At 37.6% G+C, this 26,003-nt stretch overlaps 4 protein-coding genes across 4 annotated transcripts; all 4 read right to left on the bottom strand.

Annotated features, from left to right (window-relative positions):
• Window positions 1-136: 136 nt before the first annotated feature.
• LOC145897965 (solute carrier family 22 member 4-like) lies at window positions 137-4,975 on the bottom strand. The gene is made up of 11 exons (XM_082986419.1): window positions 4,823-4,975; window positions 4,598-4,685; window positions 4,422-4,498; window positions 3,337-3,440; window positions 2,695-2,849; window positions 2,264-2,432; window positions 1,582-1,821; window positions 991-1,205; window positions 663-845; window positions 264-402; window positions 137-209 (listed from the first exon to the last, which is right to left on the bottom strand). The coding sequence occupies exons 1-11, from the start codon at window positions 4,973-4,975 to the stop codon at window positions 137-139; spliced, it is 1,596 nt and encodes a 531-aa protein (XP_082842545.1).
• A 2,432-nt stretch (window positions 4,976-7,407) lies between these two features.
• LOC145897964 (organic cation transporter protein-like) lies at window positions 7,408-12,493 on the bottom strand. The gene is made up of 11 exons (XM_082986418.1): window positions 12,341-12,493; window positions 12,122-12,209; window positions 11,947-12,023; window positions 10,757-10,860; window positions 10,059-10,213; window positions 9,525-9,693; window positions 9,004-9,243; window positions 8,262-8,476; window positions 7,934-8,116; window positions 7,535-7,673; window positions 7,408-7,480 (listed from the first exon to the last, which is right to left on the bottom strand). Exons 1-11 carry the CDS (start codon window positions 12,491-12,493, stop codon window positions 7,408-7,410), a joined length of 1,596 nt encoding a protein of 531 aa, XP_082842544.1.
• Window positions 12,494-15,938: 3,445 nt separating this feature from the next.
• Window positions 15,939-20,272, bottom strand: LOC145897963 (organic cation transporter protein-like). The gene is made up of 8 exons (XM_082986417.1): window positions 20,190-20,272; window positions 20,014-20,090; window positions 18,858-18,961; window positions 18,227-18,381; window positions 17,796-17,964; window positions 17,115-17,354; window positions 16,524-16,738; window positions 15,939-16,378 (listed from the first exon to the last, which is right to left on the bottom strand). The coding sequence occupies exons 2-8, from the start codon at window positions 20,077-20,079 to the stop codon at window positions 15,939-15,941; spliced, it is 1,389 nt and encodes a 462-aa protein (XP_082842543.1). The 5' UTR covers window positions 20,080-20,090; window positions 20,190-20,272.
• A 1,540-nt stretch (window positions 20,273-21,812) lies between these two features.
• On the bottom strand, window positions 21,813-25,744 carry LOC145897962 (sodium-coupled monocarboxylate transporter 2-like). The gene is made up of 13 exons (XM_082986416.1): window positions 25,696-25,744; window positions 25,110-25,213; window positions 24,858-25,046; window positions 24,718-24,783; window positions 24,445-24,564; window positions 24,059-24,213; window positions 23,667-23,807; window positions 23,117-23,335; window positions 22,917-23,029; window positions 22,696-22,853; window positions 22,249-22,478; window positions 22,088-22,194; window positions 21,813-22,030 (listed from the first exon to the last, which is right to left on the bottom strand). The coding sequence occupies exons 1-13, from the start codon at window positions 25,742-25,744 to the stop codon at window positions 21,813-21,815; spliced, it is 1,869 nt and encodes a 622-aa protein (XP_082842542.1).
• Between the last annotated feature and the right edge of the window lie 259 nt (window positions 25,745-26,003).

The raw sequence follows: 26,003 nt of genomic DNA, 5'->3' as shown, positions 1-26,003 counted from the left end.
CATCACTGGATAAAAGTGCCAAGGCCCTAGCCGTAATAAAGTTATGCCTGTTACCAAAGCCTGACAAACTAAACAAAACACTTAAACAAACAAGTTTAAAATGCAATGTTCTGAAATAAGTTTATACTGAGTATGTTCAAAGTTCATAAACGCGTTGATCGCTGCGTATCGTATTTTGTAGATTCGTAAGTCTCGCTCCAGTCGAAAATCTAAAACAAATTTCAAATTTTCGTACAGAACCTGCTGCAATTAGAGTAAAATACTTTTTGAGATTTTTGGCTTCCTCAACGGTCTGGGGGAGTTCCGCGTCTTTGGTTTCAGGAATGTACAAATAAGACAAAGCGGACAAAAGGATTGCTACAGCCATACCGATAGATGGCGCTGTTGTGTCGCCAGATTCACCTACGATAAAAAGGGGTGGAAAACATTGCAGGATAACCTGGTCTCGAATCCCAAGGTGGTAAAAAACTAAGTTTTTATGATTGCTAACAAATGTTTTGAAATTCGCAAATAAATTTTACTTTCATTGATACGAAACACTACACCAAATTTTTGGACATTCGTGATCCGATTTGCACAACCCAGTATAAGAGAGTAAGATAAATAAGCACTAGTTTGGCTTTGTGGTCGAAAATTCCTGCAGAACACTTGATAGTTCATACCAACATATATGATGAAGGGAGACAATATGGCTCCGATTCTGGACATGGCACTGGATAGAGAAAGGATAGAGTTTCGAATGGTGGTAGGAAATAGCTCTCCGGTTTGAGTGCATAGGACACTGTAGCAAACAGCTACTGCCAACTTAGCCAACATGTTTGCCGCCACAGACACTCCTCCATTCCCTGTAAAATTTGAAACAAATATATTTTGGATAAAAAGTGAAAACTATTTTAATAGAAACGATTAGGGTTGAGTCGAACCCGCACATACAGCAACAAAGTGTTAATAAGACAGAATTTGCTAAGGTTTTGAAGCTACGATACTTACAAAGTGCCAAAAACGGTGCGGCGGCTATCGCTACACCCGTTATAAGCATGAAGCTTATGTAGCTCTTTCGTCTCCCAAATGTCGTCACGCCAAAAAAGTAGACGAATGCAGACAGAATTTCGGAAACCGACCCAAAAAATATATTGAGATAACGATCACCACTCAAGCTATCGTTGTTTAAAGTGATCACATAGTAAGTCAAGTTAACGACGATCCTTTAAATAAAAGTACTTTTTGAAGGCATTACAACTCGTATAATTGAATTTATCGTATTTTAGTTTGGCAAATAAATAATTGCAAATCCCCTGTTGCAAATAATAACAAACATTTTTACCGTGTTAGGAAAGTGAATGCAAGGATACTTTTTCAGCTTTCGTGAATTAGATTACAACCAAAATCACACGTATTTAACAAAGCAGAATTATTGACAAATTAGAAATTATACCAGAACTAGAATTAGAGTTCACTGAATTCTTCTAAATTATATAGACAAAAAATACCGTTACCTAGTTTTATTCTATTAAACTAAAGAATTACAAATATATATTTGTCTAAGTCTGGATATAAGCATACAATACAACTCAAACTTACCACGCAAACAAAACAATGACAAGTCGGCCGATAAGAAACAATGCTTTTGTCATTTGCGCGAAGGTGGAACAAATAGTTTCCGCTCGACTTTCTTCTGCATTTTTTTCTTCCACCAATGCTACGGTTGTTGCAATGTCGACTGTGGTCTGACCGTTGTAAGCAGCAATTTTCAGCAAAACTGCTTCAGCTTTATCCTTTTGTCCAGTTGCTAAAAGCCACACCGGTGATTCATCTAAAATCCTGCAAAGACAGTTCTCACCTCAAACAACTTTTCTAGGTTTACTGACATCACAGCCAAGGCATTGCAACTAGATTTAATGCCACTTAGCCTTACACAGTTTAAAGAAACGGTTTTAACATTTTTGAAACAAGAAATACACCCAATTTCTTTGTTAGTTTGTTTGCCAAAATAATCTTTTCTGAGCAATTTTACGGCTATGAAAGAAAGGAAATGATTTGTAACCAAAGTGTAATGACAATAAAATGTTTTTACTTCATGAAATCTACCTAACCAGCAACACTTCTTTCACGTGACACAAGTTAACCTTCAATTCATAGTTCTATTTGACTAAGAACTGAAGATGCTTTATTAAAAAGCGAAACATGTTTTATAAAATCAGAAGCGTGGACACAAAGTTGTTCTAGTAACATTTAAAATTAAAGTGTAATGAATGACAGATACCAATAAAATGGAATGTAGAAAACACCGACAAGCCCAGCAAAGACGAGGAACCACCTCCAGCTGTCAAACAGATAAACGAACAATGAGAGCATCATGTATCCCACTGCAAACCCAGACGTGGCCATAAAACAAGCCAGCCCTCGTCTTTCCGGGCTTACCATCTCTGTACCTGTTACAAAATATACACGATATATAGAAAGTTATTTTTAGAGATCAAATTTTGCAGGTTGTCATCAAATACCATCGAAATGTTTTGATGTGCAGTTTTTATTACCATGTGCTCAATTTTACTAATTATCGGATCCTGTATTTTCTGGAAAAAGGTGTTGACTGTAAAAATACAACACATAAAAAAAATGCAACTAAGTAACATTCTGTCCATTTTTGTATTTAGAAAATTTCTACGCATTAACCTAGATAAGTATATGTACCTAACACGATCATAGACTCGAAGTTGCCCACAGCAGTCATACCGGAAAACGCCAATACGACGGCGTACATAACAACATTCGAAGAAAGCCCGGTGACTATCGATAAAACAAACTGAAGAAACGTAAATGTTAAGAAAGCCACGCGTCGTCCGTACCTAAAAACATATATAAAAAAATTGGAAACACTTGGGTTGGGCTTTGGAGATGTTATAAAGAAAAACATATATGCATTTACAGCTGGGATTTGGCATGCAAAATCCAAACGGACACATCGTCCTTTATTTCTCAAAAAAATCGGCGCATATTAAAGAAATACACTTGTCGGCATAAAACAACAATTTCATGCCATTTAATACCCCTTCTTTTGATAGATTTCGAAGTGCAAACAAAAGCAGTCCAACAAAATATTTTATCAACAAAATTGTCGCACGGTACACTAAAAAACTAACACTCAAACCTAAAGGCGGCGACAGCGCTGTAAAGGCTGACCACTAACAAAGCATTTGGCGGGTAAATGCGAAACACAACAATTCATATCTAACAGTATTTTTTTTGTTTTGGGGGGAAGTGACCTCCCATTTTAGTTTTTGTAGTTATATGTCATTTCTGTTCGTAACACATAAGGAGTCATGTTATACTCACCTGTCCGATACGAATCCGCTGACCAACCCTCCTAACATTTTTCCGACCATGTACACAGATACCAGGGTTGGTTTAATCCAAGCCATGTCGCAAACTAGTCCAAACTGCACCAAAAAGGAGGATCTTCACTTTAACACTGCACAATGCTGGTTCAGGCGATACTTGTTGTTTAGTTTTATCTCATTGTGTCATGCGACACAAAGGATAGAAAAAAATATGGTGATATGCATGTTTTTGAGGCCATATGGGCAACACGAAACCCAAAAAGCCGACCAGGTTGATCTTTTAACCTGGCTGCCAGATGTGGGTTAAAATAAGTGTCGTCAAATACATTCTTGAATTGTACAAATGTTTTGTTTTGCGTTTCCGGTTTATCTTTAAACGTTAATCAGTTAAAAAAAACTGTATGGTACAAGCACCCTTTGTCCACTTCATTATCACCTAGCCCAATAAAAGTGGTAAATTATGCCCAAGTTCAGCATACAGTAATAACACCATCAGATAACATTTACTTTTTACCACACGACAAAAAATGTACAGGCAATCGTATACCAAAATTCAATTGGATTTCATCCTTTCTTTTAAAAACGTTGACTAAATTGTTCATCAACAATGGGCTGCGGTTTGCAAATAATTCAATAATTTCGCTGGCCCTTTGACAGGGAATTTATGTTCTTGTTTTCACAGCATCATGTTGGTGTACAAACAGACAAAATCATTAAATATAGACAGGATGGTTCATTGTGCTTAAATTGATGGATTTCGGTTGTCTGTTAAACAGTATTGTTTGTCGTTAATCGTGAATTTTTCCCAAATACCGATGGGTTCGTCGACAATGCATAAAACGCTATAGGAATCAGTTACTAATTTGACGGAATGAAATTTCATGCAAAAGGTCCCCCCTTAAGAAACACAATAGTCTACATTGTGACTGGATGGGGTATAAATACACTTGCCAGTCAAAATTCCTCACGAAAGTATTTTGGAAACAAAGCATTTGTTCAAATAAACAAAGAAACTAAGATAGATAATATTTGTAATATCTGAAGAGACAACGTTGTATACGAACATCACAGCATTGCTACCTCTGTAATGACTGTTTGCTTTACTCCACGGAAATCGTAAGACTTGCATGATCGACCAGTGGACATATTTAGGGAACCTGCAACAACACCAATTATCTTCTATTAAAAAATGCCAAACTTACACTTTGTAGCACTTTCCTTACCTATTTTTATGACGCGAACGCATATGTACATACCTGACTCAGAGTTATTTGCAAAGCAAGTGTTTTCAAAGAAACCGTTGGTGAAATCAGTTGACGAATTGAAGAGACTTGAAATGTTTACCTGTAAAAGAAAAGATATCACTGGAAGTTGTCTGATTTACGATTTACGAAACAACGATTACAAAAAACATGACGTGTAGACATTTCACACTATCCAGAAAGTATTCACAACATCCATAATCTATAAAATATAATTACCGTGTTTACAGTAGAACAACGAAACGGCGGAGTGTAATGTGTAGCCAGAAATTGAAAAGCACTCCATGCGTTTGTCAGAGTGCTGATAAATATGAGCAAACAAAGACGTTTTTCATATTTCAGAATTCCATGTTTTTTGCCTTGGTCCTCCATCGTTAAAAAAACCAAAGGTCAAAAGTTAACAAAAAACTTAATACATACACCAAAACCTAAGCAAAATATGAAAATTATGTTTGCTTGTGTTACGGAAATATTTCGGCATCGCGGGAATTTAGCCTAGTGAGGATTTGGGCGGCAACCCCCCACCACGAAACGCAACTCTCGAGCTTCAAATATGATCATTAACCTAAAGCTGCCTTCTTAATTTAGAAAAGGCCCTGAACCCTGCTACAATGGCTAAAATACCTATCTTTGGCGTGATTATATGCTCTTCTTGTGTTAGATAAAAACGCGAAAAAATAAAACAACTATAAAAAACATAGAAAACAATAATGCTCGAGAGCTGCATACAGGTGTACACATTGTTTCGACCTGTAAGGTCTAATCAGTGCAGCTGGTGACTGTGACACAGGACTAGCTGGTAGACTAGCAGGCTTCCCACGTCAGTTCCCGACAATCGTGGAAGCGGTGAATCTACTTTCGAAACTCATACCCCCGGTCGGTTTGTAGTGTTTTGGGCACCAGGTTAATCTTATAATACCAGTTCCAATAACAGAAGGTTGCTGTTATCATTTTTCATTCGGTGTCGCATCGGTCAACGTATTTGTCAAATATTTTGCATGCGACCAAAATAAACTGATACCCAACATCTTGCCCTTTCAAGGTGAGCATTTATAAATGAGCCCACTACAAATGTTTATTTTTATGCCTCGCATGTGATTTAAGGCTCGAGTCTGTCCCAAAAAAGGACACAAGAGTGTGAGAGTGCTTAATTAGTGTGTTTGTTTGTGTAATCCATGCGTTAATGTGTCCAAACGTTTTTACGTGTGACGCAAAAAAGGGCCACGCACGAAACAAGCAAAGCAATACAGTCCAAACAACCCCTTCCCCCCGCATCTGGTCAACTCCCATACAAACACACACTGCGTGACATGCACTGGTTTCTGTGACGTATGTTACAGTTGCGTTGCGAAACATTGTCCGGCAAAACGAGTCAACGCTATACCGACAACAAGAGAAGCACGATGAAAAAGGCAATTAATCCGCTTCGCTACAATGCAGTAGTGTGAGAGCACCATAACCCTGCCAGAGGAGGCCAACGATTCCGTAAATTAGTGTTACCCCAACGAAGCCTAACAACGCAAACGGGGAGGGACAAATAATGCGATCTGCGCGCGTTCGTTGAATAAATGTAACAGGTGGCAATGATGGTTATAGCGTGGTGGTGGTTATAGCGTGGGTAAACCATATCTCTGCTTTCAAGGACGTCCTCGAGACGACGGTTGCGCCGGTTGTCGAAGTGGGCGAGTTTCAAACGGTCGAAGGATGACACCTGTTGACGATCGCCAAATCCAGTGTGAACGGGTTAATGAACAACAATCTGATTATCGCCGAACGTTATATTGTCTTCAGCGCAACGGGAAAGTGGCGTAAAATGGGTTGCAAATCTTTTGAATTCTCCACTTGTAGTAGTTTTATTTCCGTGGCAGTCATTTGCAATAGACCTAATTGATTTAAACGAACGGTTTCGGTAACATATGCAACTGGACAAAAAGCTCGTAATTTACTTGAACAGCTGTCCAGGCAAGAATTAAACAAACGTCACGATTTTTATATAGACGACTGTCCCACGACAGGTATTAGTAATGGTAAATAGGTGGAGCAGTTGGGCCTATTTCACCACAGCCTATTTGGTCTTCAATCATGCAAGCGAATCTTAATAGATTTTTTTTAATTTTAATTTTTTACATACGCAAGGTTGAAGTTTCTGTGTACCGGGCTTATCAATGTTGCAAGTTTATGTTTAAATGCGTGTTAATAAGAGTCACTCTGTAACCTTATACGCCTTATCCAAATAGGCACTAAATCAGAACACTTATGCATCCAATGTACGTTTTGCATTACGTCATCGTGTCCATGCCACAATTTGAGATGTATACTTCACCTGTAAGCTATTTTAGTGTAGTTTTGCATCAGACACTCTAAAAATGCGAAATTGCTCTATAACTTTTCAACATGGACGTGCTGGTAATCTTGTCGCCCATTTATCACATGAATAGTTAAAATAAAAAAGGCTAGTTTTAATAATTTATTTTATTACGTCAAAATGATGACCATTTTTTGAGACTTACAAAGTAATGAGAGCGTCAAACCACGTATGTTAGCTCCGCACTCAATGAATATAAGTTTATTTTGATGAAAAAACAAAGATCACAAATCGAAGGTAAATACATTTGCATTTTCTAAACTTCGTCCAAGTTAGTTGGCATTTCTACAACGACAGTTTAACATCACTGGATAAAATTGCAAAGGCCCTAGCCGTAATAAAGTTATGCCTCTGTTACCAAAGCCTAATAAGCTAAACAAGCACTTAAACAAACAAGTTTAAAATGCAATGTACTGAAATAAGTTAATCCTGAGTATGTTCAAAGTTCATAAACGCGTTGATCGCTGTGTATCGTCTTTTGTAGATTCGTAAGTCTCGCTCCAGTCGAAAATCTAAAACAAATTTCAAATTTTCGTACAGAACGTGCTGCAATTAGAGTAAAATACTTTTTAAGATTTTTGGCTTCCTCAACGGTCTGGGGGAGTTCCGCGTCTTTGGTTTCAGGAATGTACAAATAAGACAAAGCGGACAAAAGGATTGCTACAGCCATACCGATAGATGGCGCTGTTGTGTCACCAGATTCACCTACGACAAAAAAGGGAAGGAAACATCGCAGGATAACCTGGTCTAGAATCCCAAGGTGGTAAAAAACTAAATTTTTATGATTGTTAGCAAATGTTTTGAAATACGCAAATAAATTTTTCTTTCATTGATACGAAACACTACACCAAATTTTTGGACATTCGTGATACGATTTGCGCAACCCAGTATAAGAGAGTAAGATAAAAAAGCACTAGTTTGGCTTTGTGTTCAAAAATTACTACTGAACACTTGAAAGTTCATACCAACATATATGATGAAGGGAGACAATATGCCTCCGATTCCGGACACGGCAATGGATAGAGAAAGGATAGAGTTTCGAATGGTGGTAGGAAAAAGCTCTCCGGTTTGAGTGCATAGGACACTGTAGCAAACAGCTACTGCCAACCTAGCCAACATGTTTGCCGCCACAGACACTCCTCCATTCCCTGTAAAATTTGAAAAAAAAATATTTTGGAAAAAAAGTGAAAACTATTTTAATAGAAACGATTAGGGTTGATCCGAACCCGCACATACAGCAACAAAGTGTTAATAAGACAGAATTTGCTAAGGTTTTGAAGCTACGATACTTACAAAGTGCCAAAAACGGTGTGGCGGCTATCGCTACACCCGTTATGAGCATGAAGCTTATGTAGCTCTTTCGTCTCCCAAATGTCGTCACGCCAAAAAAGTAGACGAATGCAGACAGAATTTCGGAAACCGACCCAAAAAATATGTTGAGATAACGATCACCACTCAAGCTATCGTTGTTTAAAGTGATCACATAGTAAGTCAAGTTAACGACGATCCTTTAAAGAAAAGTACTTTTTAAAAGGCATTACAAATCGTATAATTGAATTTATTGTATTTCAGTTTGGCAAATAAATAATTGCAAATCCCCTGTTGCAAATAATAACAAACATTTTTACCGTGTTAGGAAAGTGAATGAAGGGATACTTTTTCAGCTTTCGTGAATTAGATTACAACCAAAATCACACGTATTTTGGGAATTATAAATGATATTAGAATAAGTAAATACAGACACGTATGTTTACCTAAATGTCAGTAAGATTAGCGGCATGTATAAATGAGAACAGATTTTGTAATTCTGCAAATGTCGGTTAAAACTCTTCTGAATAAAAAAGACCGCTAAACAAAGCAGAATTATTGACAAATTAGAAATTATACCATAACTAGAATTAGAGTTCACTAAATTCTTCTAAATTGTATATAGACAAAAAATACCGTTACATTGTTTTATTTTATCAAACTAAAGAATTACAAATATATAGTTGTGTAAGTCTGGATATAAGCATACAATACAACTCAAACTTACCACGCAAACAAAACAATGACAAGTCGGCCGATAAGAAACCATGCTTTTGTCATTTGCGCGAAGGTGGAACAAATAGTTTCCGCTCGACTTTCTTCTGCATTTTTTTCTTCCACCAATGCTACGGTGGTCGCAATGTCGGCTGTGGTCTGACCGTTGTAAGCGGCAATTTTCAGCAAAACTGCTCCAGCTTTATCCTTTTGTCCAGTTGCTAAAAGCCACACCGGTGATTCATCTAAAATCCTGCAAAGACAGTTCTCACCTCAAACAGCTTTTCTTGGTTTACTGACATCGCAGCCAAAGGCATTATAACTAAACACTGAGCCTTAGACAACGGTTTCAACATGTTTGAAACAAGCAATGCCCCCGATTTCTTTGTTAGTTTGTTGCCAAAATACTCTCTTGTGAGCAATATTACGGCCATGAAAGAAATGACCGAATATAAAAATACGTTCAGCTTATTTTTTACTTTGAAAGTTCATAGGAACATGATTAGCAACTAAAGTGAGATGAATGACGGATACCAATAAAATGGAATGTAGAAAACACCGACAAGCCCAGCAAAGACGAGGAACCACCTCCAGCTGTCAAACATATAAACGAACAATGAGAGCATCATGTATCCCACTGCAAACCCAGACTTGGCCATAAAGTAAGCCAGCCCCCGTCTTTCTGGTCTCACCATCTCTGCACCTGTTACAAAATATACACGATATATAGAAAGTTATTTTTAGAGATCAAATTTTGCAGGTTGTCATCAAATACCATCGAAATGTTTTAATGTGCAGTTTTTATTACCATGTGCTCAATTTTACTAAGTATGCGGATCCTGTAGTTTATGGAAAAAGGTGTTGACTGTAAAAATACAACACAGAAAAAAAATACAACTACGTAACGTTTTTCGTGATCTATTAGCTGTATGTACCTATTAGGTTGGGCTAATGTGACATTCTCGCCTCTTCAAATATTTTAAGTTTGTTACGTGTACTGCTAGTGCGAATTCTGTCCATTTTCACATTTAGAAATGTCTGCGCATTAACCTAGATGTGTATATGTACCTAACACGATCATAGACTCGAAGTTGCCCACAGCAGTCATACCGGAAAAAGCCAATACGACGGCGTACATAAGAACATTCGAAGAAAGCCCGGTGACGATCGATAAAACAAACTGAAGAAACGTAAATGCCAAGAACGCCACGCGTCGTCCGTACCTAAAAACATACATTGGAAACACTTGGGTTGGGCTTGATAAATGTGTTTAGAGATTTTAAAGAAAAACAAATTATACATTTACAGCTGGGTCACATCGTCGTTTATTTCTCAAAAAAATCGGCGCATATTAAAAAAATTACACTTATCGACATAAAACAACAATTCCATACCATTTAATACCCGTTCTTATGATAGATTTCGAAAAAATTACACTTATCGACATAAAACAACAATTCCATACCATTTACTACCCGTTCTTATGATAGATTTCGAAATGCAAACAAAAGCAGTCCAACAAAAATATTTATCAACAAAATTGCAGCACGGTACACTAAAAAACTAACACTCAAACCTAAAAGCGGCGACAGCACTGTCATGGCTGACCACTAACAAAGCATTTGGCGGGTAAATGCGAAACACAACAATTCATATCTAACAGTAATTTTCTCGTTGTTTTTTGGGGGGAAGTGACCTCCCATTTTAGTTTCTGAAGTTATATGTCATTTCTGTACGTAACACATAAGGAGTCATGTTATACTCACCTGTCCGATACGAATCCGCTCACCAACCCTCCTAACATTTTTCCGACCATGTACACAGATACCAGGGTTGGTTTAATCCAAGCCATGTCGCAAACTAGTCCAAACTGCACAAAATAGGAGGATCTTCACTTTAACACTGCCCAATGCTGGTTCAAAAACCTTTGTTTTTTTCTCCAATATTTGAATTTTGTTTTAGGTGGGGTGGAAGGCGATACTTGTTGTTTAGTTTTATCTCATTGTGTCATTTGGCACAAAGGATCGAAAAAATATGGTGATATGCATGTTTTTGAGGCCACATGGGCAACACGAAACCCAAAAAGCCGACCAGGTTGATTTTTTAACCTGGCTACCAGATGTGGGTTAAATTAAGTATCGCCCAAGTACGTTGTTGAATTGTACATATGTTTTGTTTTGCGTTTCTGGTTTAGCCTTCTGGTTTAGTTAATAAAACTGTATGGCACAAGCACCCTTTGTCCACTTCATTATCACCTAGCCCATTAAAAAGTGGAAAAGTATGCCCACCTTCAGCATGCAGTAATAACACTATCAGATAAAATTTACTTTTTGCCAGTCGACAAAAAATATACAGGAAATCGTATACCAAAATTCAATTGGATTTCATCCTTTTCTTGTCAAAACGTAGACTAAATTAAAAGTATAAAGCGTTGCGCCCTGGCTCGAAAAATATCTTAAAGTTTATTCCTTATTTTGGGGACATTTGAGTTGTTCATCAACAATACGCTGCGGTTTGCAAATAACTAAATAATTTCTCTGTCCCGTTGACAGGGAATTTATGTTCTTGTTTTCACAACATCATGTTGGTGCACAAACAGACAAAATCATCAAGTATAGACAGGATGGTTCATTGTGCTTAAATTGATGGATTTCGGTTCTCTGTTTATCCGTATTGTTTGTCGTTAATCGACAGATGGGTTCGTCGACAGTGCATAAAACTATATAGGAATCAGTTACTAATTGGACGGAATAAAATTTCATGCAATAGGTCCCCCGTTGAGAAACGAAATAGTCTACATTGTGACTGGATGGGGTATAAATACACTTGCCAAAACCCCTCAAGAATGTATTTTGTCAACAAAGCATTTGTTCAAATAAAAAAAACACACTAAGAAAGATAATATCTGTAATATCTGAAGAGACAACGTTGTATATGAACATTACAGCATTGCTACCTCTGTAATGACTGTTTGCTTTACTCCACGGAAATCGTAAGCCTTGCATGACCGACCAGTTGATATATTTAGGGAACCTGCAACAAAACCAATTATCTTCTATCAAAATATGCCAAACTTACACTTTGTAGCACTTTCCTTACTTTATTTATGGCGCCAACGCATATGTACGTACCTGGCTCAGAGTTATTTGCAAAGCAGGTGTTTTCAAAGAAACCGTTGGTGAAATCAGTTGACGAATTGAAGAGACTTGAAATGTTTACCTGTAAAAGAAAACATATCACTGGAAGTTGTCTGATTTACGATTCACGAAACAACGATTAAAAAACATTACGTGTACACATTTTACGCTATCCAAAAAGTATTCACAGCATCCATGTTAAAATATGATTACCGTGTTTACAGTAGAACAACGAAACGGTGGAGTGTAATGTGTAGCAAGAAATTGAAAACCACTCCATGTGTTTGTCAGAGTGCTGATAAATATGAGCAAACAAAGACGTTTTTCATATTTCAGAATTCCATGTTTTTTGCCTTGGTCCTCCATCGTTAAAAAAAAAACAAAGGTCCAAAGTTAACAAAAAACTTAATACATACACCAAAACCTAAGCAAAATATGATAATTCTGTTTGCTTGTGTTACGGAAATACTTCGGCATCGCGGGAATTTAGCCTAGTAAGGATTTGGGCGGCAACCCTCCACCACGAAACGCAACCCTCGAGCTTCAAATATGATCTTTAACCTAAAGCTGCCTTCTTAATTTAGAAAAGGCCCTGAACCCTGCTACAATGGCTAAAATACCCTATCTTTGGTTGGATTATATGCACGTCTTATGTTAGATAAAAACGCGAAAAAATAAAACAACTATAAAAAACATAGAAAATAATAATGCTCTAGAGCTGCATACAGGTGTACACATTGTTTCGACCTGTAAGGTCTCATCAGTGCAGCTGGTGACTGTGGCACAGGACTAGCTGGTAGACTATAGCAGGCTTCCTACGTCAGTTCCCGACAATCGTGGAAGCGGTGAATCTACTTTCGAAACTCATACCCCGGTCGGTTTGTAGTGTTTTGGGCACCAGGTTAATCTTATAATACCAGTTCCAATAACAGAAGGTTGCTGTTATCATTTTTCATTCGGTGGCGCATCGGTCAACGTATTTGTCAAATATTTTGCATGTGACCAAAATAAACTGATACCCAACATCTTGCCCTTTCAAGGTGAGCATTTATAAATGAGCCAACTACAAATGTTTATTTTTATGCCTCGCATGTAATTTAAGGCTCGAGTCTGTCCCAAAAAAGGACACAAGAGTGTGAGAGTGCTTAATTAGTGTGTTTGTTTGTGTAATCCATGCGTTAATGTGTCCAAAAGTTTTCACGTGTGACGCAAAAAAGGGCCACGCACGAAACAAGCAAAGCAATACAGTCCAAACAACCCCTTCCCCCCGCATCTGGTCAACTCCCTTACAAACACACACTGCGTGGCATGCACTGGTTTCTGTGACGTATGTTACAGTTGCGTTGCGAAACATTGTCCAGCAAAACGAGTCAACGCTATACCGACAACAAGAGAAGCACGATGAAAAAGGCAATTAATCCGCTTCGCTACAATGCAGTAGTGTGAGAGCACCATAACCCTGCCAGAGGAGGCCAACGATTCCGTAAATTAGTGTTACCCCATCGAAGCCTAACAACGCAAACGGGGAGGGACAAATGATGCGATCTGCGCGCGTTCGTTGAATAAATGTAACAGGTGGCAATAATGGTTATAGCGTGGTGGTGGTTATAGCGTGGGTAAACCATATCTCTGCTTTCAAGGACGTCCTCGAGACGACGGTTGCGCCGGATGTCGAAGTGGGCGAGTTTCAAACGGTCGAAGGATGACACCTGTTGACGATCGCCAAATCCAGTGTGAAGGGGTAATGAACAACACTCTGATTATCGCCGAACGTTATATTGTCTTCAGCGCAACGGGAAAGTGGCGTAAAATGGGTTGCAAATCTTTTCAATTCTCCACTTGTAGTAGTTTTATTTCCGTGGCAGTCATTTGCAATAGACCTAATTGATTTAAACGAACGGTTTCGGTAACATATGCAACTGGACAAAAGCTCGTAATTTACTTAAACAGCTGTCCAGGCAAGAATTAAACAAACGTCACGATTTTTATATAGACGACTGTCCCACGACAGGTATTAGTAATGGTAAATGGGTGGAGCAGTTGGGTCTATTTCACCACAGCCTATTTGGTCTTCAATCATGCAAGCGAATCTTAATAGATTTTTTTTTTATTTTAATTTTTTACATACGCAAGGTTGAAGTTTCTGTGTACTGGGCTTATCAATGTTGCAAGTTAATGTTTAAATGCGTGTTAATAAGAGTCACTTTGTAAACTTATACGCCTTATCGATATAGGCACTAATTCAGAACACTTATGCATCCAATCTACGTTTTGCATTACGTCATCGTGTCCATGCCACAATTTGAGATGTATACTTCACCTGTAAGCTTTTTTAGTGTAGTTTTGCATCAGACACTCCAAAAATGCGAAATTGCACTATAGTTTTTCCACATGGACGTGCTGGTAAGCCTGTCGCCCATTTGTAACATGAAGAGTTAAAGTGCATATGACACGGCCATGACAACTTTGCGTAAAACTAAAGGTACATCTACAACAAACATATATCCAAAGCTTTACGGTTCTGCGTCAACTAAAAAATGTAGAAAACTGCACGAAAAGTAACGGCGACCAAAAATCGTAAACCTTTTGTGCTAAGGAGAAAAGGACATCACATAAGGCGCTTGCGTCGAAGAAATGCATTGTTTAGATAGGAGAAGGCGCCTTTTTGGAAGATATCGAATAGTTTCAAACATAGGGGAATCCACAGATTACGTTACTGTAAAGGTCAGGACAGGGTTTTGCATCACACAAAAATTTGTCATTGTGACCTCACGAATCAAAGGCTTATTTATCCCTAATTAGCGGAAGACCATATAGGGTATAGCAGAAACGACATAACTGTGAGTGGACAAAACGACAATGCTAAACTAACGGTTTGTCTCCGTCGTGTTTTCAAAAGTTCATGTATCACGTTAGCGATCATAATTGCTGTAACAACAAGAACACCCTGTCCCAGTAACTGTTTTATTATTACACAACTAAATAAGACATAATAGGTCGAACAGCGGCCATCTGTCTTCAGCTTAAATTAACATCAAAATCCGTTTATTGCACTTGTTCACTTTTTGTCCCCTGTTTAATGCAATATTATGCTTAAACCAGTTTTACAATGTTTTCCATTTCCAAGGCTTGCTGCCAGCACTCGCGCACGAACGAAGCGCCTTCTATGACGTCACGCAACAATATCTCGCTTTCGCACGATTTCGTTCGCAGCGGCAAAAGTGCGACTTTGATCAGCTGTATCTCAGAAACCAGTCGCTGTATCAAGCTACTTTTTTCGCCAAAAATGTTCTAAAGTTATGAACATCTCTTAGTTTGATTATTAACATGTTTTATTTTTACGTGTCATATGCACTTAAAAATAAAAAAGGCTAGTTTTAGTAATTTATATTGTAGGGTATTATTTAATTACGTCAAAATAAAAGATAACCATTTTTTGAGGCTTACAAAGAAATGAGAGCGTCAAACTACGTATGTTACCTCCGCACTCAATGAATATAAGTTTATTTTGATGAAAAATCAAAGATCACAAATCGAAGGTGAATACATTTGCATTTTCTAAAACACCGCTCTTGAAAAAATGTACAAATCTTAGAAATAGGCCCAATATGGCAAGCGTTGATATAAACCGAAAACTTCGTCAAAGTTAGTTGGCATTTCTACAACGACAGTTTAACATCACTAGATAAAATTGCCAAGGCCCTAGCTGTAATAAAGTTATGCCTGTTACCAAAGCCTAATAAGCTAAACAAAGCACTTAAACAACAGGTTTAAAATGCAATGTACTGAAATAAGTTTATCCTGAGTGTGTTCAAAGTTCATAAACGCGTTGATCGCTGCGTATCGTCTTTTGTAGATTCGTAAGTCTCGCTCCAGTCGAAAATCTAAAACAAATTTCAAATTTTCGTACAGAACCTGCTGCAATTAGAGTAAAATACTTTTTGAGATTTTTGGCTTCCTCGACGGTCTGGGGGAGTTCCGCGTCTTTGGTTTCAGGAATGCACAAATAAGACAATGCGGACAAAAGGATTGCTACAGCCATACCGATAGATGGCGCTGTTGTGTCGCCAGATTCACCTACGATAAAAAGGGGTGGAAAACATTGCAGGATAACCTGGTCTCGAATCCCAAGGTGGTAAAAAACTAAGTTGGTAGGAAATAGCTCTCCGGTTTGAGTGCATAGGACACTGTAGCAAACAGCTACTGCCAACTTAGCCAACATGTTTGCCGCCACAGACACTCCTCCATTCCCTGTAAAATTTGAAAAAAATATATTTTGGATAAAAAGTGAAAACTATTTTAATAGAAACGATTAGGGTTGAGTCGAACCCGCACATACAGCAATAAAGTGTTAATAAGACAGAATTTGCTAAGGTTTTGAAGCTACGATACTTACAAAGTGCCAAAAACGGTGCGGCGGCTATCGCTACACCCGTTATAAGCATGAAGCTTATGTAGCTCTTTCGTCTCCCAAATGTCGTCACGCCAAAAAAGTAGACGAATGCAGACAGAATTTCGGAAACCGACCCAAAACATATGTTGAGATAACGATCACCACTCAAGCTATCGTTGTTTAAAGTGATCACATAGTAAGTCAAGTTAACGACGATCCTTTAAAGCAAAGTACTTTTTGAAGACATTACAACTCGTATAATTGAATTTATCGTATTTTAGTTTGGCAAATAAATAATTGCAAATCCCCTGTTGCAAATAATAACAAACATTTTTACCGTGTTAGGAAAGTGAATGCAAGGATACTTTTTCAGCTTTCGTGAATTAGATTACAACCAAAATCACACGTATTTAACAAAGCAGAATGATTGACAAATTAGAAATTATACCAGAACTAGAATTAGAGTTCACTGAATTCTTCTAAATTACATAGACAAAAAATACCGTTACCTAGTTTTATTCTATTAAACTAAAGAATTACAAATATATATTTGTCTAAGTCTGGATATAAGCATACAATACAACTCAAACTTACCACGCAAACAAAACAATGACAAGTCGGCCGATAAGAAACAATGCTTTTGTCATTTGCGCGAAGGTGGAACAAATAGTTTCCGCTCGACTTTCTTCTGCATTTTTTTCTTCCACCAATGCTACGGTTGTTGCAATGTCGACTGTGGTCTGACCGTTGTAAGCAGCAATTTTCAGCAAAACTGCTTCAGCTTTATCCTTTTGTCCAGTTGCTAAAAGCCACACCGGTGATTCATCTAAAATCCTGCAAAGACAGTTCTCACCTCAAACAACTTTTCTAGGTTTACTGACATCACAGCCAAGGCATTGCAACTAGATTTAATGCCACTTAGCCTTACACAGTTTAAAGAAACGGTTTTAACATTTTTGAAACAAGAAATACACCCAATTTCTTTGTTAGTTTGTTGCCAAAATAATCTTTTCTGAGCAATTTTACGGCTATGAAAGAAAGGAAATGATTTGTAACTAAAGTGTAATGACAATAAAATGTTTTTACTTCATGAAATCTACCTAACCAGCAACACTTCTTTCACGTGACACAAGTTAACCTTCAATTCATAGTTCTATTTGACTAAGAACTGAAGATGCTTTATTAAAAAGCGAAACATGTTTTATAAAATCAGAAGCGTGGACACAAAGTTGTTCTAGTAACATTTAAAATTAAAGTGTAATGAATGACAGATACCAATAAAATGGAATGTAGAAAACACCGACAAGCCCAGCAAAGACGAGGAACCACCTCCAGCTGTCAAACAGATAAACGAACAATGAGAGCATCATGTATCCCACTGCAAACCCAGACGTGGCCATAAAACAAGCCAGCCCTCGTCTTTCCGGGCTTACCATCTCTGTACCTGTTACAAAATATACACGATATATAGAAAGTTATTTTTAGAGATCAAATTTTGCAGGTTGTCATCAAATACCATCGAAATGTTTTGATGTGCAGTTTTTATTACCATGTGCTCAATTTTACTAATTATCGGATCCTGTAGTTTCTGGAAAAAGGTGTTGACTGTAAAAATACAACACATAAAAAAAATGCAACTAAGTAACATTCTGTCCATTTTTACATTTAGAAAATTTATACGCATTAACCTAGATAAGTATATGTACCTAACACGATCATAGACTCGAAGTTGCCCACAGCAGTGATACCGGAAAACGCCAATATGACGGCGTACATAACAACATTCGAAGAAAGCCCGGTGACAATCGATAAAACAAACTGAAGAAACGTAAATGTTAAGAAAGCCACGCGTCGTCCGTACCTAAAAACATATATAAACAAATTTGAAACACTTGGGTTGGGCTTGATAAATGTGTTTAAAGATGTTATAAAAAAAACAAATTATACATTTACAGCTGGGACACATCGTCGTTTATTTCTCAAAAAAATCGGCGCATAGCCTATTAAACAAATTACACTTATCGACATAAAACAACAATTCCATGCCATTTGCTACCCTGTCTTTTGATAGATTTCGAAGTGCAAGCAAAAGCAGTCCAACAAAAATATTTTATCAACAAAATTGCAGCACGGTACAGTAAAAAACTAACCTAAAAGCGGCGACAGCGCTGTAATGGCTGACCACTAACAAAGCATTTGGCGGGTAAATGCGAAACACAACAATTCATATCTAACAGTGTTTTTTTTTTCTTGGGGGGAGAAGTGACCTCCCATTTTAGTTTCTGTAGTTATATGTCATTTCTGTACGTAACACATAAGGAGTCATGTTATACTCACCTGTCGGATACGAATCCGCTCACCAACCCTCCTAACATTTTTCCGACCATGTACACAGATACCAGGGTTGGTTTAATCCAAGCCATGTCGCAAACTAGTCCAAACTGCACAAAATAGGAGGATCTTCACTTTAACACTGCACAATGCTGGTTCATGCGATACTTGTTGTTTAGTTTTATCTCATTCGAAAAAAAAAAAAATCGAAAAAAATATGGTGATATGCATGTTTTTGAGGCCATATGGGCAACGCGAAACCCAAAAAGCCGACCAGGTTGATTTTTTAACCTGGCTGCCAGATGTGGGTTAAATTAATTGTCGTCAAACTACATTCTTGAATTGTACAAATGTTTTGTTTTGCGTTTCTGGTTTAGCTTTAAACGTCAATCAGTTAAAAAAAACTGTATGGCACAAGCACCCTTTGTCCACTTCATTATCACCTAGCCCATTAAAAGTGGAAAAGTGTGCTTACCTTCAGCAAACAGTAATAACACCATCAGATAACATTTACTTTTTACCAGTCGACCAAAAATGTACAGACCATCGTTTTCCAAAATTCAATTGGATTTCATCCTTTTCTTGTCAAAACGTAGACTAAATTGAAAGTATAAACCGTTGCGCCCTGGCTCGAAAAATATCTTAAAGTTTATTCCTTATTTTGGAGACATTTGAGTTGTTCATTAACAATGGGCTGCGGTTTGCAAATAATTAAATAATTTCGCTGGGCCTTTGACAGGGAATTTATGTTCTTGTTTTCACAGCATCATGTTGGTGTACAAACAGACAAAATCATTAAATATAGACAGGATGGTTCATTGTGCTTAAATTGATGGATTTCGGTTGTCTGTTAAACAGAATTGTTTGTCGTTAATCGTGCCTTTTTCCCAAATAGCGATGGGTTCGTCGACAGTGCATAAAAATATATAGGTATCAGTTACTAATTTGACGGAATGAAATTTCATGCAAAAGGTCCCCCGTTGAGAAACACAATAGTCTACATTGTGACTGGATGGGGTATAAATACACTTGCCAGTCAAAACTCCTCAGGAAAGTATTTTGGAAACAAAGCATTTGTTCAAATAAACAAAGAAACTAAGATAGATAATATTTGTAATGTTTGAAGAGACAACGTTGTATACGAACATCACAGCATTGCTACCTCTGTAATGACTGTTTGCTTTACTCCACGGAAATCATAAGACTTGCATGATGGACCAGTGGACATATTTAGGGAACCTACAACAACACCAATTATCTTCTGTTAAAAAATGCCAAACTTACACTTTGTAGCACTTTCCTTACCTATTTTTATGACGCGAACGCATATGTACGTACCTGACTCAGAGTTATTTGCAATGCAGGTGTTTTCAAAGAAACCGTTGGTGAAATCAGTTGACGAATTGAAGAGACTTGAAATGTTTACCTGTAAAAGAAAAGATATCACTGGAAGTTGCCTGATTTACGATTTACGAAACAACGATTACAAAAAACATGACGTGTAGACATTTCACACTATCCAGAAAGTATTCACAGCATCCATAATCTATAAAATATAATTACCGTGTTTACAGTAGAACAACGAAACGGTGGAGTGTAATGTGTAGCCAGAAATTGAAAAGCACTCCATGCGTTTGTCAGAGTGCTGATAAATATGAGCAAACAAAGACGCTTTTCATATTTCAGAATTCCATGTTTTTTGCCTTGGTCCTCCATCGTTAAAAAAACCAAAGGTCAAAAGTTAACAAAAAACTTAATACATACACCAAAACCTAAGCAAAATATGAAAATTCTGTTTGCTTGTGTTACGGAAATATTTCGGCAGCGCGGGAATTTAGCCTAGTGAGGATTTGGGCGGCCACCCCCCACCACGAAACGCAACTCTCGAGCTTCAAATATGATCATTAACCTAAAGCTGCCTTCTTAATTTAGAAAAGGCCCTGAACCCTGCTACAATGGCTAAAATACCTATCTTTGGCGTGATTATATGCTCTTCTTGTGTTAGATAAAAACGCGAAAAAATAAAACAACTATAAAAAACATAGAAAACAATAATGCTGGAGAGCTACACACAGGTGTAAACATTGTTTCGACATGTAAGGTCTAATCAGTGCAGCTGGTGACTGTGGCACAGGACTAGCTGGTAGACTAGCAGGCTTCCTACGTCAGTTCCCGACAATCGTCGAAGCGGTGAATCTACTTTCGAAACTCATACCTCGGTCGGTTTGTAGTGTTTTGGGCGCCAAGTTAATCTTATAATACCAGTTCCAATAACAGAAGGTTGCTGTTATCATTTTTCATTCGGTGGCGCATTGGCCAACGTATTTGTCAAATATTTTGCATGCGACCAAAATAAACTGATACCCAACATCTTGCCCTTTCAAGGTGAGCATTTATAAATGAGCCCACTACAAATGTTTATTTTTATACCTCGCATGTGATTTAAGGCTCGAGCCTGTACCAGAAAAGAACATCAGAGTGTGAGAGTGCTTAATTAGTGTGTTTGTTTGTGTAATCCATGCGTTTAGTGTGTCCAAACGTTTTTACGTGTGACGCAAAAAAGGGCCACGCACGAAACAAGCAAAGCAATACAGTCCAAACAACCCCTTCCCCCGCATCTGGTTAACTCCCTTACAAACACACACTGCGTGGCAAGCCAGTACAGTATTTCCTGTGGCTGTTTACAAAGCGATTTTGCTAAACATGAACATGACACTTCCTATAAATTAAAAGCAATTTTTGCCATTCTATGTTCGAATTTCTGATAACTACAATTTCAATTACTGACATTGCGTCACTTGTAGTAATGTTAGTAGCAAACACATACATTCTTAGCCGAGACAAGTTTAAAACAAAAACAAACTTTTAAACAAAATTTAGAATATCGTCAAATTTCAGACGTAAATTCACTCATACAAAAATAACTTCAACACATGCCATGATTTTTTGCCTCGGCGTACATTAACGGTCGGAAGGAAAAGTAACAGAATCGTGCTTATTAGGAAATTGTTCATCAATTAGACTTAAGCCAAATTCTTCCACATGGAGTTCAACTTTTCTGTCTTCCAGAAGTTGTGGAACTCCAAATCGGAAAAATCGTACAAAGGACTTTGGTAGAAGAGAGTTGTCAATAAAAGGAAGAAATAACTTTGGGTCGACCTCTTTCGGATCCTTAAAACCTACGTGTGAAGGTAGTTCGTTTTAACATGTCTTGGACGTGCTCATAAACTTCTAACCTGTACAAGCAGACACTAGGATCCCAACTAGAACAGTGACAATAAACCCGACTGGCGAGTAGTACATGAAGGAAATTGCCTGCATTGGATTGTAACTCTTTTCAACTCTGCGTAGAATAACACATGTTGAGAAAAGTTTTCGCTTTTTCGTATCAACTCACACTTCATTTGGGGTCGTTGCGGTTGTTGAAGAGTCATCCCATATGGTATATGTTATGTTGTTTATTGTAGAAGTATTGAAGTAAGCAACACTATGGCCCATTACCTCCGTGCAGTTATTAGCATAAGTAGGAAGTAGACGCAGGGACTCGGGGTCTTTTCCGTTGATCAGACCTCCGAGAGCTAACCAGAGAGAAAATCCGATACCGACAACTTGTCCAGTCAAGGCGCCCTGTGATATTTCCACAAGATAAATACCATGGTAAAAAATATATCAAATGTATCATAAATAATTATTTTCAGTCTTTCATGAAGTATTGTGTCAAAAATGGTCAACTAAATTTCCCAAAAAAGTATAATATTAACCATGCATTATCCAATATTACTTTTGTAATTCTTTCGAAAATGTTTTAACACGTGACATATAACTTAAGATAGAACTAACTCACCTTTGCGTTGCACCACGGTATAAAAACACCAAGTGTAAAGATTCCCAACGTAGGTCCACCGATCGCCCCGCGTACTGAGAATATGATAGATATCATTGTCTGCGGACTTAACGTAGCCAGAAAAGCAATGATTGTCACTAAAACCCCAATTGTCAGTGCTGCAAAAGTAAAAAAACTGTATTTAAGTTTCCGCTAGCACATTTTTTGCACCACGAATTTACCTGTTAGCTTGCTTATTATTAGTTGAGTGGTGTGAGTCAAGTGGGGCTTAAATGTAAGGACGAAATCATTAAGAAGCATTGAGCCAACTGAGTTGATCCCAGATGAAACCGAACTAACAGATCGTTAACAACATTAGGTTGTTTTCAACTTTCATGCCTATCACGGAGAAAAAAAGGTTGGTAAAAATGTTTAGTGTTACCTCAAAGTTCCACTGTATGCAGCTGCGACAAAAAATCCTGTCATTCCAGAAAGATCACGAAATATTTCAAGTGCGAGGTAAGGAACCATTTGATCTGATTTTTCGATCTTCATCGTTTTTATGGGATCACAACCTTCGAAGTAGGCGTACGCAACGCACCCACTAAGTACTGCTATGGCCGTGATGATGATTTTCGGAAAAACGGCTGTACAAGCAGCACTGTAAATGTCATTGCATTTTTATTAATTTGTTTCTGTTTATGGCCAATTTTTGTATACATCATAGATAAGAAAAATTGCAAGCTGACAAAAAATGACACTACAGCACCACTAAGATTCCCATTAGTGAGTCTTGCGTTGATTACTTAATCAGTAACCAAGTAAATTAAATGCTGCTGAACCTCAGCTTATGAATAAGCCAGCTTTTAGTCAACAAAACCAAGAACCTACATTTCAAAAATTAGTAACATTGATTTTATAAACATTGTCGGACAAAAAACACTCAAGTCAAACTCACAAAAGGAAAATATCCTGCTTCAAGGACAACTTACATTCTTGCGTCTTTGACAGATTTACATGATAAGTAACGTTGGCAATTCGACTGATTTACGCATCCTGTTGCAATTTTTGCTATAGTGATGCCAACCATGATTGTCCAGAAGGTTGTTCGAATCGTTGGATCCAAGTCAAATCTAAAGCACAGACATGTGTACCTTTTTATGCAGCAAAAATACAACAAGAACTAGGAATTAATCACACAAAGGCTTACAGTTTCAATGGAAAAACTTAGTGTATGATATAGTGATATAGTGCATGATATTCGCCATTTGAAAATTTTGTCGATTTGGCCGCTTGTTTTCCTTTTTTGCTTAAAACGGACTACGTTGTGTTCATGCATATATGTGCTACGAACACACCACAAGCAAATTTGTTTACCACTTACGTCAATACGTTGTTACGTCCACTTCTGAGAAGAGCTTCATAAACTTTTGCAGGCCCTCCAACCATTATGGTTCCTTGTATAAGTACCGAAAGGGAGCCGATAAACATTATGGCAGCTTGTAAGGTATCTGTCCATATAACTGCCTTAAGTCCGCCCTGCAACAAAGCATTTGACTTTTACGGTATCCGTGTTTGACGCTTGCCCGTTAACTTTGCACATATGAATGATAACGCATTGTCGGTTTTACCTAAAGATTACTTGACAGATCCAACTTTTTAATCAATGCATCAAATGTACACAACAGTAAGTTTTAAAAAAAATATATAAATATGAACAGATTTATTCCTACGATATTTCAAAGACATGTTATATTTGTCTCAACTTACAACTGTTGTGTACATAGTGCAGATGACGCTTGTCATGATGATGCTCGTCGTAATAGAGATAGGTGTCACAGCACTTAGAGCAAGAGCCGGAAGATATAATATTACTCCCATGTATACCATCTGCAAAGTTTGTGTTTAGAGCTAACAAACATGTGTATTCCCGACCCATGCTAATGTAAAAAAAGAAAATAGAGATATTCATAACTTTTGTGACAAATACAATCTACTTGAATCGTTAAGTCTTAAATTCGACCATTGGGAATATATACTTACTGCGTTTACTGCTTCTAACGCCGAATTAATTTTTCTGATAATCGGATGAAAGCGCAAGCCCAGATACTGAAAAGACGTAAAAGGCAGTTAAGGTTCTCAAGTGGGTTTCAACTAAACGTTAATTTAAAGAATTCACGAACCTCGTAAATGGTGTTGAGCTGTAGACGATGAATTAAAGGAATGTAGTAGACGCAGGCAACGAATGTCGGTACAAAACTATTAAGCGAATACCAAATCGTCACCATTCCAAACAGGTAGGCCTCCGAAGGAAACCCGATGATGGTTAAGGCAGAAATGAAACTTACAGCAATGGAAAGACCGATTGGAATCTAAAAGAGCAAAATGTAGTATTTTCACCGGTTTCGTGGCACACAAGGTATGGGTGATCCCACCGGTGACATTTTCTTTCCGCCATAGAAATAGTTCTCAACATTTTTCTTTCGTCGATCTTTGACCGCGAAGAAGATTCCGATGGCGGCGGAGAGCACGAGAGTAACTGAAAAACAAATAAGTTTTGCACGTGTTGGCAAACCCGCGCATCAGCATCTCTGCTTGTGTGGTTAACCTACTTGTTAGCACACACATTGGACACTTCACAACAAGTTAGACAAGATAAGGTTGTATGGTCGAACATTAAAAGTATCAAGTTAATACTTGCAACATTGCGGCAACACTTGTGCTACAAAACAATTATAAACTTTTTTATTGAGTGGCACCTCAAACTACTACCATTTGATAGAAATAACTTTCCTGTGAAGGTTATGTGACATTCTTGAGATTTGTTGTTGCGCATACACAAACACAATAAAACATACTTTAATACTTTGAATTGCCTCAAAATGTTGACATGGTGGACAATAAAGCTATGTTAAAAACGCACCTAACCCAGGTGGACGTAACATTGTAAATTAACAGCTAAAACGGAATACCAGAAAGTTTACCAAGCATACACTTCAAACTTTCTTGAAAACAACTTACCGACGAATATAACAATATCCAGAGTCCCGAGAGAGCTTTTTTCAGCCATAATCAGCTTCACTCATTAACACCTGTTTGTCAGTGCGCCAATTTTTGTTTCAGAGAAACTATTTTTGTTGATATTATATTATTCGGTGGCAATCAAGGGTTCTAGAAGGTACGTGTGATACGGTTTCGATACTTCTAAAAAACTAAGCATATGACAATCCTGTTCAAGTTTTTCTAATATAAATCCCTTCATAATTTTTTTCTTTCTAAGTGTGTCACCGCTATAACCATGCTTAACGGTTTGCAGCTAACAGTCTTTA

This window comes from Ascidia mentula, chromosome 4, assembly GCF_947561715.1.
Source record: "Ascidia mentula chromosome 4, kaAscMent1.1, whole genome shotgun sequence".
NCBI classification, from domain to species: domain Eukaryota; kingdom Metazoa; phylum Chordata; class Ascidiacea; order Phlebobranchia; family Ascidiidae; genus Ascidia; species Ascidia mentula.
The sequence above is the reverse complement of the archived record's forward strand: the minus strand, read 5'-3'. Positions and strand labels throughout refer to the sequence as shown.

What these genes read in the sequence shown, in the direction of transcription:
- LOC145897965 (XM_082986419.1), bottom strand. Translation starts at nt 4,975, where the DNA reads ATGGAGGACCAAGGCAAAAAACATGGAATTCTGAAATATGAAAAACGT. An exon ending in AGCGGATTCGTATCGGACAG is followed by an intron (nt 2,850 to 3,336) that starts GTGAGTATAACA and finishes ATATGTTTTTAG; the next exon opens with GTACGGACGACGCGTGGCTT. An exon ending in CGAGTCTATGATCGTGTTAG is followed by an intron (nt 2,433 to 2,694) that starts GTACATATACTT and finishes ATTTTGTAACAG; the next exon opens with GTACAGAGATGGTAAGCCCG.
- LOC145897964 (XM_082986418.1), bottom strand. Translation starts at nt 12,493, where the DNA reads ATGGAGGACCAAGGCAAAAAACATGGAATTCTGAAATATGAAAAACGT. An exon ending in AGCGGATTCGTATCGGACAG is followed by an intron (nt 10,214 to 10,756) that starts GTGAGTATAACA and finishes GTATGTTTTTAG; the next exon opens with GTACGGACGACGCGTGGCGT. An exon ending in CACACCGTTTTTGGCACTTT is followed by an intron (nt 8,117 to 8,261) that starts GTAAGTATCGTA and finishes CAAATTTTACAG; the next exon opens with GGAATGGAGGAGTGTCTGTG.
- LOC145897963 (XM_082986417.1), bottom strand. Translation starts at nt 20,079, where the DNA reads ATGTCCACTGGTCCATCATGCAAGTCTTATGATTTCCGTGGAGTAAAG. An exon ending in AGCGGATTCGTATCCGACAG is followed by an intron (nt 18,382 to 18,857) that starts GTGAGTATAACA and finishes ATATGTTTTTAG; the next exon opens with GTACGGACGACGCGTGGCTT. An exon ending in TTCTACATTCCATTTTATTG is followed by an intron (nt 17,355 to 17,795) that starts GTATCTGTCATT and finishes CTGTCTTTGCAG; the next exon opens with GATTTTAGATGAATCACCGG.
- LOC145897962 (XM_082986416.1), bottom strand. Translation starts at nt 25,744, where the DNA reads ATGGCTGAAAAAAGCTCTCTCGGGACTCTGGATATTGTTATATTCGTC. An exon ending in GGATATTGTTATATTCGTCG is followed by an intron (nt 25,214 to 25,695) that starts GTAAGTTGTTTT and finishes TTTGTTTTTCAG; the next exon opens with TTACTCTCGTGCTCTCCGCC. An exon ending in GCAACGACCCCAAATGAAGT is followed by an intron (nt 22,195 to 22,248) that starts GTGAGTTGATAC and finishes TATTCTACGCAG; the next exon opens with AGTTGAAAAGAGTTACAATC.